At 39.0% G+C, this 17,433-nt stretch overlaps 2 protein-coding genes across 12 annotated transcripts in view; one reads left to right on the top strand and one right to left on the bottom strand.

Annotated features, from left to right (window-relative positions):
• Med12l (mediator complex subunit 12L) overlaps positions 1–17,433 on the bottom strand; it is a 340,622-nt gene that overhangs the window by 56,537 nt on the left and 266,652 nt on the right. For 10 of the 11 annotated variants that reach the window (XM_036191125.1, XM_036191135.1, XM_036191130.1 and 7 more), the window contains 9 exons: positions 16,344–16,507; positions 13,880–14,011; positions 9,504–9,731; positions 8,631–8,772; positions 7,769–7,889; positions 7,326–7,427; positions 6,538–6,651; positions 2,857–3,056; positions 239–427 (listed from right to left, as the gene is read on the bottom strand). In XM_036191125.1, coding sequence (XP_036047018.1) covers positions 239–427; positions 2,857–3,056; positions 6,538–6,651; positions 7,326–7,427; positions 7,769–7,889; positions 8,631–8,772; positions 9,504–9,731; positions 13,880–14,011; positions 16,344–16,507 — 1,392 coding nt within the window. The remainder of the gene's footprint in view (positions 1–238; positions 428–2,856; positions 3,057–6,537; positions 6,652–7,325; positions 7,428–7,768; positions 7,890–8,630; positions 8,773–9,503; positions 9,732–13,879; positions 14,012–16,343; positions 16,508–17,433) is intronic. The other variant, XM_036191127.1, reaches the window with a different exon arrangement.
• P2ry12 (purinergic receptor P2Y12) overlaps positions 1–17,433 on the top strand; it is a 42,379-nt gene that overhangs the window by 7,334 nt on the left and 17,612 nt on the right. The window lies entirely within an intron of this gene.

Below are 17,433 nucleotides of genomic sequence, written 5' to 3'. Positions count from 1 at the left end.
TTTCTCAAGTAAATATAGCACTGACTTAAAACACCAATATCTACCTGTGATTATATGTTGTTTGCTACTGACTACATCTCCTGACTAGTTAACTGTGATAATTGCCACCATAAAGAAAACTGCAGAACAAGTCAGAATTAAATTCAAGAATCAGAAATGAGAATAGCAACAACACTGTTCTTTCTACATTCATATTGTAATGAATGACCTAACAGAATCTTTGGAATATACCACTTACCTGAAGAATGCGCTTAATGTGCTGTCTCTGCAGGTTGTCCCCCTCTGTACACTCTTTAATACCATGAGGGTAACAGATCAGCTGCAGTAATTTCTGTGCTTGCATGTTTGAAAGCACAGGGTCCAAAATAAGTTCTTTGTCTGTACATAATCGTTCTGGCTCCTTTAAGCAATGTTCTCCTACCCATTCCTAAAAACAAGCCGGCAGTTAGACAGTTAAGTATTGATTCTACCTGCCCATGTATGATATTCTCATTTCTCAGAGCAAAATGATATAGAAATAGTAAGAACCATCCAATGAAAAAAAATTAATGAGAAAATAGGGGGAGAAAGGTTTGCCTGCATGTATATTTTGATTCTGTTGTTGTTGTTGTTTTGTGTGTGTGTGTTTGCTTTTAGAAAAGGTCTCGGGTATTCCAAGATGGCCTCCAATTCTCTAACTGGCAAAGAACAACCTTGAAGTATTGATCCTTCTGCTTCTGTCTGCAGTGCTGTTATCACAGGCCTAAATTTCATACCATGTCTTCTTGCCTACCAGGGCTCACTGCATGCTCGCCAAGTACGCTATCAAATAGGCTACATTGCCAGCTAATGGGAAAAGTTTCAAAACAAAATTCTAACATACTGACATCTTAAAAATGCCAAGTGGGAGGGACTTTGATTAAAGCAAAAACATTTAAATATATGGGGGAGGGAGTTAAGTTTTTGGTGTGCTTTTTGAAATGAGGACTTGCTCTAAGGTCCTATTTTATAGCAAGGTACTTTTTTCTGTTGTTTTTCCTCGGGATATCATGACAATGACTTTATGTTGCACATGCTTTCCATCATGTTATGGGATATATTCTGCTAAACAGGTAGAACATGGTGTATAACTATTTAGAAGGTTATCTTCTTGACACTAGCATCCTTCCTTTTCCATTTTTCCCTTTATTATATGGCATAAGAAAATGTCAGCATCAGAGCTCAATTTGAACCCAAATCTGTTTCAAATGAAGTATCTTTTACTAATGTATCAGTTGCTCAGCACAAATCACTCACTGAAATTACCTGGGAGTTATACAATTCTATGCTCCATGTTAGCAGCATCAAATCACACTCAGACAGAAGTACCCAAATATCAGTGTGTTGTTTTTCTAGATATCAAATTATTTATTTACTGACTCACTGGTTTATGTTTTGGAGGATGAGGTGGGGGTAGAAGGTGCTATTGGCATTGTAGGGTAGGCCAGAAACCTCCCATGGGACGTGGAGCATACCCCTCTTGGGACACTAAACCTGGCCAGCACCACCTGGCTCTAGGCATCCAGGCATCCATCCAGTCCAGAGATGCCACAGCGTACTCCTAGTTGGGAAGTAGCACACGACTGCCATCAATAACTGTGTAGCTACTTAAATTCACCACAGTAAAAAAAAAAAAAAAATCTAAGCAAGCATACATCTAATACAGATTAGAAAATATGAAATGTTGGTATGTTGGTACTTTTGAAAATAAAATATTTGAAAGCATGGAAAGATAATCAGAAAATCCTGAAGCTAGTCACCTGAGCAGAGCCAGACACAAAGGTGTTGGGCAGGGGTAGGCTGCCGTGTATGCTTTTGTCCAAGCTTTGGCTTTTGGATATATGTTAACGATACAGACATTACTTGGGACAAAAACCCCAAACCAAAGGCAAAAAAAAAAAATGCAAATAAAAGAGATTCTAATTTTAAGAAAGAACATGTCCACTCTAAGTGAGACAACTGCAAAAACATTTTCCTTTCTTCTTCTCTTTCTGTTTTCCCAAATAATGTTTGCATGCATTATCTAAACCTTTCAGAAAAATGAAACTGCAAGCCAATCTTCAGCTTTCCCAGCAGACTTTTCCCTAGAGGTATATGTGTAACAACTCAAAAGCTACCTTAGGTGCTGTATGGGGAACAAGGCTGTTATCTTGCAAAAATATAATACTAATATGAAATGGAAGAGTATAAAATACAACTTTAAAGGATTAGAGCTAGAAGAATCATCATGAATTAAGTTACTTACACACACACACACACACACACACACACACACACACACACAGGGGGGGGGGTCAGAGACAGATTCAGAGAGACAGAGAGAGCGCTCTGCTGGGAGAGTCTAGAAGCAGTGATGCCCTACAGCAATGGGCATAGACAACCCATTACATTGTGTGTAATTAGAAGAGTTTACCTGCAATAATAGAATGTCACCTCTGAACTCCCCCTTCCAATAACCTGAAGCTAATCTCTAGAACCTTATGCGATAGGATAGGTCAGAAAGTTCCCTATAGATGACAGAAAAATTATAGCACCAAAACTGAAGTTCTGATTTTTACTAACTTTACTTTGGTTACTGCAAGAACCAAAAGTGAAGCAGAGTAAACTATACCATGTACTTTTCAAGCATTAAGAAAAAAATACAAAATGTCCAAAATTAGTAAATCTGTATAGATGATGTACTGGAAGTCTTTATCAAATTTGAAATGATTTCAAAATAAAGTTATAAAGACAAAAAAAGGGCCACCCCAGTAGAATTTTTAAAAAAATAGTGGACAGCCTCTCTAAGAACAGTTAGTTACAAAATCAAAGTAGAAGCCATTTGAAATCAAAGAATACCTGTTGGCAGATAGTCCTCAGTACATATCTAGCATATTCTCTCAGATTGGCAGTTTCTATAGAAATACTTTTCCCATAGGCTTTTGAATTCTGCGAGGTGGCCCAGGCATCTTCAGCATTCCCATCGCGTCTTAAACCCCTCATGCTGAACTCATCATTCTTTAAAGTGTTGACATTATTACTGCCAATTTTGGCATCTCCTAAATAACAGAATCACAAAAGCAAAATCACAGAGTTTAGAATATTTCATAAAATATGTAATGGGCAAATTAGGCTGGGTTTCAGAGATTCAAAGATGTGAATGGTATTACTTTTGCATGACCAGTTGTCCAGCAACATAAAGGATGGATTAAGAGATACATAAAAGAAAACAAAACAATTGGACATCGAGAAAAGTAAAACTCAAGACTCATTCCTTTTTTTTTTGGTTTATAGATTTAATATTCTATTGCTAGCCTTGGAAAGGCCATTATGAATGATTATTTAATAGTCAAAGCACATTGATTTCACCAAAGCTTCAAGTTTATCTGAGTTATAGACAAGGAAGAAAATGGATTACTCACCCTTCTAGGAGTCCCTTTTCCATTTCTTCGCTTATAATGACTTATTTTCTATCCATAGGTCAAGAGAAAAGTTTTGCCTTAGCCCACCTTACTATCAACTTCTTGACAAGAGAGATTTATTTCCCTGGGGATGGAAAAGGGCAATGCATACTAAGGAGGCTCTGGAAAGCAGAGCTCTCTGCACATAGCCTGTGTCTTCCACCTTGCTCTCTAAAGCATCCAGCTCAGAGATCTTACCTGACCAATCCCTAATACACTGAGTAAGATGAAGCTAAGGAAGGTTATTGGACTACTAACAAAATTCTGGGAGAAAAACAAAAAACAAAACACTAAACATAGTATACTTGGATAAAATAAGAAATTTCTAGCCATGGAAGAAAAAAAATTAAGTGAGATAGAAAGATAATTTGATAGTGAGATTGCCAGATAGCAGCAAAGCCTTCAAACTTTTGCCTGCTTACCTACAGAAATCAAAACAAGCTTTGACAAGACAATTGTCAAACCAGCAGGGAGTTTAGGGGAGCCCTTTCTATATGCAGTAGGGGAGCAAAAGCAAGACCATGTCAGTGCAAACAAACAAACAACAACAACCACTTTTAACACACATGGTCAACTCCCAAAAGGTTTTGATTCTGTTGAAAAAACAAACACAAACCATAACTCTTTTCTGGGGAGGAAAGATAACCAGAATGTTATAATTAATACCTACTTTCAAAATTCTTAGAAACAGAGGAGGGTCTGAGGCTATCTTTCAATGGCAGAGTCCTGCCTCTCATGCATGAGACCTTAGACTCTATCCCCAGCACTGTGGCCGCCACCACCACCACCACCACTACCACACAATGACAAAGCAGAAAAACCACAGATGGAAAAAATAAACAATATATTTCAATTTACCAGTATATTATCATCTATTCCTCATGTATTTTAAAATGTATAATCTGATGGCTTTACCCAAGGGAATTTATTTAATTCAACAGAGCTTTTCAAAATTAGCAGAAGTATGGATTCTCTACTCTTAGATGATATAAATAGCTATGTCTACCTCAAGTTAAACTACTATGTAAATTAGGAACAAACTTCACTATAACAGTCCTATTTTCCTGCCTTAATATATATTTTTGTAGATAGGAATTAGGAGAAAATTGGTTAGTACCAATAAAGTAGATAAAACCTCTCTGCAAGAGCAAAAACAAGCACATTTCTCAGACCCACTTGTTCATCTCCATTTCCTTTGGCTATTAGGAGGACTGACGTCTGCATGATTGCTAGAACCTTCCGCAAACTGTATAGACAACAAACAAACTATTCTATATGAATCTTCTAAGGCTCCACTGACATTTAACTGTGAAGATCATAATTTCCCCAGACCAAGAACCTCCCACATTATTTGAATATCTAAAAAACCTGGCAGTCTTACTGGGATTAGTCCAGTTCTACAAACAAAGGCCCACTGTCTAGATGAGACTCATCATTGTGTACACCACTGAAACACGTTACTATGTATTTGTACTTCCAACTTAGGTTTATTGAAAATCTTTTTTTTTACTTTCTCTGCTGAGACTTAGAAAGAGCCCAGGAGAAATCCAGTTCCTGCCTTCATGACCCTCACAATTATTAGTCAGTGAAGTTCACAAGTTTTCCTTCCCTTTGGAAATCAGAGTAGAGAGATCATACTGGCTGAAATCAGTACTTAGCATGGACTACATAGTCCTATAAGGTCCTAGGCTTAGGAAGGAGGCTGGAACCTTTCATGGTAGTACTACCTTCTGTTTTGCTACAAAATTTTTGATGATTTCAGAGAAATATGATTGCTTTTCATTTAAATTTTTTCACATAATATATTTTGAGCACATTTTCCTTCTCCCCAAACACCTCCCAGATCCTCCCCATTTCCATACACATCCAACTTAATGTTCTTTCTCTTTATCTCTTTCTCTCTCTTAAAAGAGCCCCAAAACAAAAAATGAAATATAAAATAAAAACAAAACCATAAGACAAAATAAATATAGCAAAACAAAATAAAAAGTACACAATAAAAAGCAACTTCTACTTTGTGTTGGCCAACCTTTCCTGGACATGCTGCCTGTCTTGGAGTCTGGTTGATATATCTAGAAACACTCTATTGAAGAAAACAAAAAATATGTAATGTGTGTGTGTGTGTGTGTGTGTGTGTGTGTGTGTGAATCCTTTTTAATAGGCTTTTATGATGACTATGCTATTACACTTTGTCATCCACAAATAACATCTATCAAGCAAGGTAAGATTATATTATTTGTGTTATTTAAGGCTCATGTAAACTGCTATCTGTCCATTCAGTAATTCTGTTTAAATCAAAGTGAATGACTTTAGAACATGAAGTGGCTTGGTTGGTTAAGGCCAAAATGAGGGACCCAAAGTTAAAAGTAGACAATATTTGAGATTTCTGAATCATTCAAATCCTTTATGACTTACATACTAAAAATATCCAGAGGTGTCCCATGAATAGAAGGCAGTACAATTACACTAGCAAGTGCACAAATAACAATGTAAAGGCTTCTTGGGAATCATTAATTAGATCTAAAGCCTGTGAACCTCCTATGATCATGAGCAATCCAAGCATCATTGTGGTCCCCCCTGCTTCATGAAAAGCATACAGTAGGATGATAAGAACTTGTTCAGGTTCACAAAAACATCAGAAACACTACAGTAAACCCTAGGTTTTCTGATGTTCTGCACTTGGAATATAAGCTGTCTGAAATTTAAACCTTTTACTAAAAATACCATTATTCTTGCCTATCATGAAGAATGATTTCTCTCGGTAAATGAAGGCAAAGCAATCCTGTGGGTCTGAGGTCCTGATTTACATCAGAATGAAGTATCATGCAATTAAAACCAAACACGAAGTACTTATATTTCAGTTCTCCCAGGGTCACCTTAGCTAAGGACAGAATCCTTGAAGCTCCCATTACTTAGACTTAGGCAAAGCCAACCATTTTTTTTCCCCAGAACAAACAAACAAACAAACAAAAACCCTCTAGGTTTCCAATGACATTACACAGATTTCACTGTGAATATAAATTATTTTACTTCTACTTCTGGTGATTAACCCAGAGGCTGAAGGCCAGGACAGTCTTACCAAGCATCATAATTGCCTTTAAGACAGCAAAAACGGCTCCCACTTCTATGCTGTTGTGAGCTGCAGCTAAGAGGTGTCTATCACAAGATGATCTTATTCCAGGGAAAGGTTTGCCTGTGAAAACAACAACAAACTCTTAATGGCTTCTTCACCATCATTAACCCTCTTCTGTGACCATTACAGCCAGTAGGGTCTTTCATCGTTAGCTTGTGGGCACTGAATTGACATCAGTTTGCTTTAATTGATGCTCCACAGAATCACTAAGAAATACTGCCAGTATTCTTACTTAACCTTTTCTCTTTAATTATTATTAAAACAACGTTTCTGCTCCCCAGAGAGATGTAGGAAAAAGATTAGTAGGATTCCCACACAGAAGCATCCATCTCTATATGGAAATGATTTAGACTTCACTAATACACCCCCCCCCCCATTGCCTTAGGAAAAAGTAAATAAATGAGTTGTCATCCCTCTAAGCTGAGATGGCATGCGCAGAATCAACACAGGGTATGTAAGAGGATGAGACTTCCCACCAGCATGGTATTTCCTAAGAGCCCAGGCATTTTTATTGTTTATTAATTCTTCGTGTTTATTTCCCAATATATCCTCATCTTACATTATGAAAGGTGTTGACAGCCCTTTCAGGGGCATTATCTTAGTCCTCCATCATCTGTAGATCAAGCCCACGGAAATCAGGGAGGAAATTATAAACTGGACAGCTCTCTTGGTCACAGCAGAAACATGAGTTCCAAACAAACACAAATGCAGAGCCTTCTCTGAGGTCAGCTCACCTGTTGCTTGAGGGAAAAAGCAGGCCTGGGGAGCTCGGAAGAGATGAAGCAGGAGGCGGCATGTCATTCTTGCCCCGGGCTCTGCATCCGCATCTCCACAAGCTGGAAAGACAGGGAGATTAAAAGCAAGCCTCCTCACATACCCTACAACAAGCTTTGCAGGTTTTTTTACTGCTAAAATTTCAGTAATACATTTAAATAAATTCTCCTTTTAGTAAGGTCATTCGTTATACCTTTCCAAAGAACCTTCATGCTGCCTTGAACCAAGTATAAAGCAATAGCAGATGCCTGTTCCAGAGTTCAGTGTTGCTACATCAGTTACACTATCCTCACCAGGTACCATGCCATCCCAACCCATAAGGTGGTCCTTTCCCTATGCTTAAATGGTCACACATGACTACCAACCAGCAACCAATAACAAATGCAGCTCCGTGCCAGCTTACCTGCCGCTAGCAGAGAGGGGAGTGCGACGTGTTGCACGACGTCCTCCAGGGAGAAACACTGTCGTGCTATCAGGATAGCAATGAAAGTAGCTAATGAATCATGGAATGAAAGGTCACTCACCTTCAAGAAAAACATTGACAGGTTTTAATACCCAACACCCTTTAATACGGCAGCAGAGACCACTATCTAAGAGAATGCCGGCAACACAGTGAGATCGCAAACCTCAGTAAGAACCAACAGAGGGAAATAACTTCGATTGCTCTCCTGGGCCTATTTCTAGGATCATAAGACGAAGAAAGTCCACTCATCACCCAATGCTCTAGGCAGATGTTGACCTTTAACTCATTTGCATGCAACTGAGAAAATGCAACACGAGAGCAAAATAAAGAAGCTACTCAAAGATGTATCATAATTGGAAGTTGCCAATGGAATACAGTATGTCATCTGTGGGTAAGGCGGGAAGCAGGAGATTCCCCTAGTGGGAAAACATCACCCTAATACTTGAACATTCTTTCCTGTTACAACTAACACTTTTTTTTTTTTTAATGTGAGAGAATTCATTTAAAAAGAACATCTATAGTCTTAACTATGTACTGGTTCTCTTCATGTATGAAATGCTTTATGTCTTGTTCTGAGGAATCCAAGCTGGAAAAGAACGAAAGAGCTCTGATACCATTCACATATAAAACCTTAGCTGCTAGAACGTGTTGGAATTTCTTCTATTTATTTTGATCTTTAATTTATTTAATGCATGGTCATGACACAGAAAAACATTTTGCTATGTTACCATTTAATTAATTAAGTAGTAAAAAAGATTAGCTAAATTTTAAATTTTGTTTTTGAAATACAGAGAAAACTTACATCTACAGTGCAGAGTACATCATTAAATCCCCACACATGATTTGAAGAACAACAAAGAGCCTTCAGAACCCCCAGCCACTCGGAACTAAGAACTGTACAGCAAGCAGTTAACTCAGAGGAGAAATTGGCTATGTCATTTATCCTAGAAAAGAGAAAGAAGATAGCAGAAAGTGATTTGGTACAAATGAGGAATGATTCTAGGTGGTTGCTTTATTAAATACATGTTTCATTATCATTAAGCATAACAGATTTAGAGATATAATTAATACCACTTATCAAGTAACATTTGATTAGCACACTGAATTAGCATATTTAGGTTATATGAATAAATCTGATCAATATTTTTACATTTTATAAGAATCAAAAATTAAGGACACAGGGGTGGATATATATCATGTACAAGATCCTGGGTACAAACCCTAGTACTACCAAGATAAAAAGTTAAAGATATTATGCAATGTAAGTAGGCACAAGTATAGTTTGTATCTAAATATAGTATTATTTTCAAAACTGTGTATGGCTTCCAAAATGAATCACAACTACAAAATATCCTGCCAGGTGGTGGTGGCGCACGCCTTTAATCCCAGCACTCTGGAGGCAGAGCCAGGTGGATCTTTGTGAGTTCAAGGCCAGCCTGGTGTACAGAGCGAGATCCAGGAATGGCGCAAAGCTACACAGAGAAACCCTGTCTCGAAAAACAAAACAAAAATATCCCTTGCCAAACCAAGAATCTAAAATTCACTGTTTCTTGGGTTAAGAAAATTAATTAAGATATAGCAGGGGAAGAATCAGCAATAAAAGAAAAGAAAATGTGAGCAAATACTAGATTAACTCCTCTTTGATTACCGATGCATTCAGGGCAAAGAAACTCACCGGCCGGCATCCTGGTGTCCCATGCACACATTCATGAGTGTGTTGCAGACAAAGCTGTACCGATTGGCAGCATTGTCACTGAGGATCTTGCCCAGCATTGAGTAGTTGATGCTTCTTGCTGAGGGATTCTCAATAAAATCCATCATGAAGTCTGGATCCCAGCGTAAGTTGGAATTTGCAGGCATTACGTTATTATATATGGTCTGCTTTACTTTTGAACAGGCACTACTAAGATTAGAGAAAAATAGTTACAAAAGGGAAAAACAAAAGAACAAACCAACCAAGAAAATCACTTCACTTCAGGACATGTTAAGTAGCAACAACTCTAAGATTTTCCTAGACAATCAACATCCTATTATTACTAATTTCAAATTCTCTGTAAACCAGCATAGGGTACAATACCTAGAATGTAGTAATTGCTCAATGGAGAAATTTTTAATTTATATATGAAACAAAATGAGGCATTTAGTTACTAAGCTGAATTATTTTCTAAATCTTTTCTGCATGAACATGTTCTAAAAACATCAATGTATTTATTAAGCCATCTAACAACGGTCTCTCTCTTAAGAGTAGTTATAAAGTGCTATAACTTAAGAATAAATGGATCTACTTGCACACCAGGAAAAAGTCAGTGTTTTAATACCAACTGTAAACCCCAGACCCTATTCTTTCGCGTATAGTATGCCCAGTGGCAGCTCCTGTGCCAAAGCTACTGTGGGCATTGGGTCACGGCTGTGTCAAGTTGAACCTCCTGCATTCACAGAGCTCACACTCTCCATATAGACAGTACAGTCAATAGTATGAAAAACTGTTACAGAAAAAAAAAAAAAAAGTAGAACATGTTTCTCAGCAATAGGAAAAAAACATAAATAGCTGAGCAAAGCATTATACACCTATAATCCCAGCACTTGAAAAAGGAGAGGGCTCTAAGTTCTAGGCCCATTGCGGCTGTATCCTGTATTTCTTGTCGTTCTGTGAAACAAGTAAAATTTTAAGAGCCTGCTCTATCAACTGAGAATTTACAGTGGGTTACATCTGAATAGATATGGAACACTAGAAATAAAAGAGAATTAGAATGTATTACTCTATAGACAAGAGATGATGTCATCTCACAGTGTTCATATGCAATGTTTTCATTCCATATGAACTCACCTCTTCATACCATCTTGCTGTGAACCGGAAATCTATAAGCAGCATCCCTTTCCTACTCAAGAGCTCTGCTATGTAGTAGGGATTTTGGGGGGTATCAAATTTCCGGCAGATGAAACTTTTGTTATTAGGGTGACACATAGATCTACCAAATCTTAGAAACCCAGACAACTCTGCTTTTCCTTCTCAATTCCCACCCCACTTTGCCTTCAAATCCTGACTTCTCTGGACTGCCTCTCTGGCTGGACATCTGAACTTCTCTAAACTCTGTACCTTTCCTTTCTAGACTTGTTATCTCCTTTATCACACTCTCCAAGAGGCGCTTCCATGTGTTAATAGTATGCTGGCTACCATTAAGACTATTCTCTCATTCTTCCCACTCTCTGCTGCCTACACACAGGGAATGAAGCCAAAAACTCAGGCATGTTCCTTCTGTAACTGCATGTCTCAGAAGAACCTGACAGAGTAATGAAAGCAATGACTGCCTTGAGGTCAGGAAACCTGTTCTAAGTCCAGGCTTCATCATATGTCAAAAATGATCAGGAACAATATTTGTGGGTAAGGAAACTCACTTCTACTTCCTGGGGTTCTGACGATTCCAAACCTCAATGGAACCACCAGCACAGTGCTTGGCACACAGGAGCTTGAGCAGCAGTAGAAATGGCTAGTGTTACGGCCCCCCAAATCTCTTCCCTACACAACTTGATGGTGTTTTAGGTTCAATTATTAAAACTTTTATCACTACTATATTAACAGAAATCTCCCTTCACATTTAGCTTCTTGTTAAATGTTTTCCCTCAAAGCAGAGGTCTGACTACACAATATCCCAAGAAAGCTGCCCTCTTTTTCTGTTTCTTTTTGAGGACAGTACATACATTATCTGTGATGCCTACCCTGTTCATGTTAAGAGTACCTTAACCCACTGCCAGACTCCTAAATATAAGTCCAGAGCAGTAGGGGCTGGCCACCATTAAAACCAAGGCTGTTGCAAAAAGCCCATCTTCAATAAGAAAACATTTGAGAAATATAAATTGAAAATTCAAAATGCAGTAATAGAAGTTAATGAAGTATTTTTATTGTTACACCATTCTCATGAAAAGAATTTCCTGAGACTCATTCAGATATTTTTACAAAGGTTACAAAATGGTAACATTTTCCATAGTTTTCTTTATTAACACTACTAATCTTTCCTTCAACAGCAGTGCAATTGGGCAATTGGGCAAATTGCTTTTGTGTCAAAATACAGTAATGCCTACTAAGAAGTTACGCAATCTTCAAAATTTGGGGATAAAAGAGTAAACAACGTAAGTTCTCTGGAGATTTGCATCCCAGAGAGGAGCCAAACCATAAGTAAATACATAATGTACGGGGGAGGAGCAGCCGATACTGAGGTTTCTAGAACGAGGGACTGAGAATGGGTTGTCATTTAAAACAAGGCTGTTGGAGAGTAAGGCTGCAGATGGTATGTAATGGTGCACATGCACCAAACTGGGCAGAGCACCACAAGCAAGAGAAGAGCAGCAGCAAAGAGAAAGTGCTCTGGGTGTGAGGACCAGAAGTGAGGTTTCTGGGAACAGAGGAGAACATACTGAAGGAAAGGTTGAAGGTAGTGAAGCCAGTGAGGAGGACTCTGCAAGTTGGTCCAACAAAGAGATGCCAGTGATGGAAGTGATGGGGATACTGAAGAGTGGTCAAATGCAATACATACATGAAAGACAGAGCTCATGGTATTTATGAGCAAAGTGAACATTGGGCAAGAAAGAGCTGAGAAAACCATAATTGACATGTTTTCCATATTCCTTCTGAAGTCCTAACACCCTCTGCCACATTATTACCTTCTCCTACAATTAATAATCTAAAATTCCTCAACAGGCACTTAATATCTAGCACCCTTGCTGCCTGTGTAAGCAACAATGCTAAGCAATGGATGAAAGGAATCGGGGACCCTATGCAATAGACTGCCAAGAAAGTAGGGACACAAATGAAGAGGCCAGCATGCAGAGACCTCTGAAAGAATGTTCCATGTGAGGTCACAGCTTCTACTCCAGAAACTGTAGCCACAGTTACACAAACAGCCATGAGATCTAGGACAAGTCTCTAACTACTGCAAAAAATTAATTCACTCTGAAAGGTGAATCAGAGTTCCGAGAGGATAAAGTATAAAGTTTATACAGCTGAAACCTTTTTGGATTCCTTTACAAAAATGTTCATAAAGCAACACAATTGATAGGAGTAAAATTTGTGGCAGGATAATGGTTGCAGTCTAAAGACAGGCCAAACTGCAGATTTAACAGCACCCTCTCATAATGCACACAGGTACATCTCTGTCAAGGCCCAAACATCAATATTTATCAAACTATAATTGAGTTGAATAAAACAGGTAAGGCAAATAATTGCTTTTAATTCATGTTGATTGGATGATACTTAGAGTAGTGCTGGCCTTTCATTAGAAGATCATCCACAGCCAAAGAAGTGATCTGCTAAAGAGTAAACTAGTTTGAAAAGGAGAAAATAAATTTCAAAACACGGGTCTGCGAAGTGCTGGAAGATTAAGGGTACAGAGCCTTAGCCAGTCCCTAGGAAGTGGGAAGGCTTTGCTACTTTACGATGCACAAAGAACACTAAAGCCGAAGGGAGCCTGGGAACAAGTCTGCTAAGGGGAGATGTGAACACAAAGGAGGCTATGACAGGAAAGCATTGCCTCGGTGAGCCTTCTGTGAGACGCCCCCTCCCCAACCCCCAAGACTGGGTTTCTCTGTGTAGCTCTGTCTGTGCTGGAACTCACTGTGTGGACCAGGCTGGACTCTTAACTTACAGAGATCTACTTTCCTCTGCCACCTCAGTGCTGGGATTAAAGGTGTGCATACCTCTGCCTGACTCTTTAGTTAGACTTTTATCATTTAAATTCTATTTTAAATTAAAATAGAAACATATACCAAAATTTTAGCATGACTTCAATATGGCTTATCTGAAACTTCTAAAAGAATGTGAAATCTTAAATAAGAGATCCTTTTCATGGGTGATGTGTAGTTTGTCACCTAAAAAAATCCTGTAGTCACATACTTATACTTATTGTCACTAGGTATTTTAGTATTCTGTTTCAATGAGTTGAGGAGATCAAATACTTTAGATGAACTAACATTAGTACATAGGATGTAAATGCAATGGGATCATTAACAAACACAGACGTGGCCATGTCTGTATTTTGTTGCTTTTCTCCTGCTCACCTGAAAAGGTCTCCAAATTTACTTCTGAGGTGGCTGCATGACACATAGAGGTCATAGAGATAGGCCAGGATACATCTTTCAGGGGAAGAGCATTCTGAGGGGTTGACAACATGCTTCACCACGCCACATAACCTGAGGACAGAGACACAGGGGTAAAAAAGGCACATGCCTTGATAATATGTGAGTAATTGATGAATTCTTTAAAGTGAGAGTGTGTCTACCTAGTACCTGGAAATATATATCTGACATCAGAAAAAGAAACCCGGTTGTTCATAAAAATGCAGTTATTAAACATCAATTTTTGTCAGAAACATCACTGACAGTAAGAAACAAAAGTAATAAAAGGATTTCCCCAGCACTTTGATGCACATGGGACTTAAGCGGCTGTGACTAGAACACACAAGGAAAGGGCAGGCAGAAAAGTTAAAGGCAGTACAAAGTTTCACAAATTCACTCGGTTGGCAAAGACTGCCAAGTTCACTAGTTTGGAAAGAAACAATTCTTCAATGCAGGAAATTTGCTTAACTTGATGAATTCACTGTTTGGAATCCCATTTCTCTTGTTTATCCTAACTATAGGCAAATTTATCCTGATTTATCTTATGTGAAAAATGAAAGTCCATTCTCTTTAGAGGCATCCTTTATAATAATGCCTTTCTTTCCAAAGTATCAAATACCACAGCCATTTTCCTCCATCCAAAACCATGGACACCTCTGTTCATACCACATGGACATCAATCAGTATGGCATAGAAGGTAACGCCTGTGACCCATCCATGCACATGTCTGACTCCACCACCACCACCACCGAGTATCTGACACAGGCCTCTGCCTAACATGCCACCAATAACGTCACAGATGACTCAAACCCTGAAAAGGGTTTAATAATCTTCCAACTCACCACCCTCACAGTACAGAGGGCTGTCAGGTGAAGTGCCCTGAGCAGAGAAAGGAAAGGGGAGATTAGGTTCTCCTGCGCATAGTGGACCACTCTGCACCCTTCAGAACACAGACTAGGAACAGCAGGAGGCAGTCTGCCATATCCAGGCCTGTTAGGGACAGGCATTCTCCGGCATCAGAGATGGATGCCAGGAGAATGAAGGAACAGCCAGTCTGAAGGAATGTCACTAGGTGATTATACGAGAGGGCAACAGATGCAAGGGTCGTGCAGTTTAAGAGAGAAGCAGGATTTAGTCTGTTGGCTATATAGAAGCACTTGCCAGAAATAAAATCTGTGATCTGAGGTTCCCAGTCATATTGGGGGGGGGGGGGCAGATTATTATTTTAGCAAAAATAATGCCCTACTATGTGCCATAGTTAGAGTCAGCTGTCAACCTGACACAACCCTGAGTCACTGTAAAATATGATGCCACTCAAGAAATACTGCTTATAAATTAAATGCATGTGTGAGGTCACAGAGGAAAACAAACAAACAAACAAACAAACAGACAAATGAGGAAATGGAGGAAAAACGAACAGGTTGCCTGTTCTTCCGAAAGGGCCTGGACAAACAGGTGGGGAGCGGGCAACAAGAAGTGTGCAGAGGTTATCAAGAGCTCCTCGCATTTCTTTGGTCTTTTAAACACAGTCTTGCAGATACACTAGGCAATGCCTCAGCCCAACTTCACAGGTCACAGCAGAATGACCCCTTGGCTAGTAGACACCAGCAGGCAGCCCTCACTAACTGGAAAGACGGTGATGAGCGAGTTTCTGCAGTGCAAACATGCTGCAAAGCTTATTTAGTGTCTGATTCTTCACACATCTGTCTGAAAACAGATGCACAGTTGCTGTGTTCACTGCTGTCGGTAAGCCATGCTGTTGTGCAGCGTGGAGAAGAGGGCTGTGACTGACAAGGAGATGGAGAGGAGAGCAGTAAGGAAACACAGAGGCAACCACACACACTTCCTGTATTACAGCTCCTTCTCTAGGAAAGGGTTTCGGTAAAACTATTTTTAGGTATATTTTCATTGACTATTTAAGAAGACACTGAAATTGTCAAAGTAAATGGTATCCAAGTTGAGGATTTTGTGGGATTCCTAACAATGGAAGAGGGGGTGTCTCTGACTCTTTCATCTGCTCATAGGACCCCTTTCCTCCTGGGATGCCTCATCCAGCCTTAAAATGAGGGTTTGTGTCTGGCCTTAACACATCCTGTTCTGCCGTGTCAGATGATATGACTGGGAGGCCTGCTCTTCTCTGAGAGGAAATGGAGGAGGAGTGGTTCTCAGGGAGAGGAGAGACAGGGGGCAACAAGGAGAAGGGGAGAGAGGGAGGGAAGGCTGAGGTCAGGATGGACTGTATGAAAGAAGAATAAAGAAAAAGAAAAATCACTACTTGAAACCAATAGTCTAAAACCAAATGTATTTCTTATAACTCAGCACAAATTTTTTCTCCCCAAATCACTGTATTTCATTATGAACCCTACCTTTTAGAATTAGAAAGAAACAATGCCACTTATATACTCACCCTTCAAACACCTGGGCTGTCTGATCAGGATTCAGGATCAGGCAACTATGATAGCGCCTGAGAACAGCCACGATGCAGACACACAGTCCTGTAGTGTAACTTCCTGCCAGGCTAGAAGACTTCAGGAGCAGCTCAGCTTCCACCACACTCAGTTCATTCAGTAACTGCAACAGGAAAAGCCAGTGAAAAGAATGTAGGGCACAAAACAACAGGGAACCCTGTCAATGAACCATCAATGTACTATTCTGCACACGGCTCCAGAAAACACACCAACTTTTGCCACTATTTACTTTGAAGCCCTTTCTAATTTAAACAAATGTCCTTCTATCTAGACACTAGTTTGTATACAACCAGGATGTAAATAGTGCTGAAATGGTTACCAAAACTTTCTATTAGCCCAAAATCCTTGGCCTGGGTCATTTTAAAGAACAAAACAATTCTTTTTCTTCTTCCTTTTTTTTTTCTTTTCTTTTTCTTTTGAATGCAATTTAAGTAATAACTATTTTCTTATTTATAAAGCTTGGAGCTAGTATACAATAAAAAAGCAAGCCTAATGCTTATTAACACAAGGAATAAATGAACTAAAATGTGTATAACTACAGTGGGACAAATGAAATTATAAAAACTACTTTAGTAGTCATTTTTGCTTTTAACTAATAAACTCAACTACACAGAAAACAGTAGTTCAGCATTCCCCTAGCAAAATGATAAGGCTTCAAAAACAAAACAACAAAAACAAAAACCCTTGAAGGCAATATAGTTCTAAATGGCAGGTGTGTTACTAGCACTAATTATGACCTAACAATAAAACTGTTAACTCAGAATGTCTCAAACACTTTCAAATACACTAGGTGCTAGAAATAGTTTTCCTACAGTGAAAGTGGTGCATGTTCAAAGGCATGACGTGGTTCCAGTACAAAGAGAGTTGGGGTAGAGAAGCAATTAGAAAAGCTTAATCAATGGATACTAAGTTAAATCAGATAGGAGCAAGGGATTCTTATGTGTTGTAACACAGCAGGATGATTACAGGTAACAGCATGCGCTATACCTGTCAAAATAAGGGAAAAGAACTCTTGACAGTTTCTACTAT

This window comes from Onychomys torridus, chromosome 6 (assembly GCF_903995425.1).
Source record: "Onychomys torridus chromosome 6, mOncTor1.1, whole genome shotgun sequence".
NCBI lineage: Eukaryota > Metazoa > Chordata > Mammalia > Rodentia > Cricetidae > Onychomys > Onychomys torridus.
Note: the sequence above shows the minus strand (reverse complement) of the source record. Positions and strands in the feature narration are given on the sequence as shown.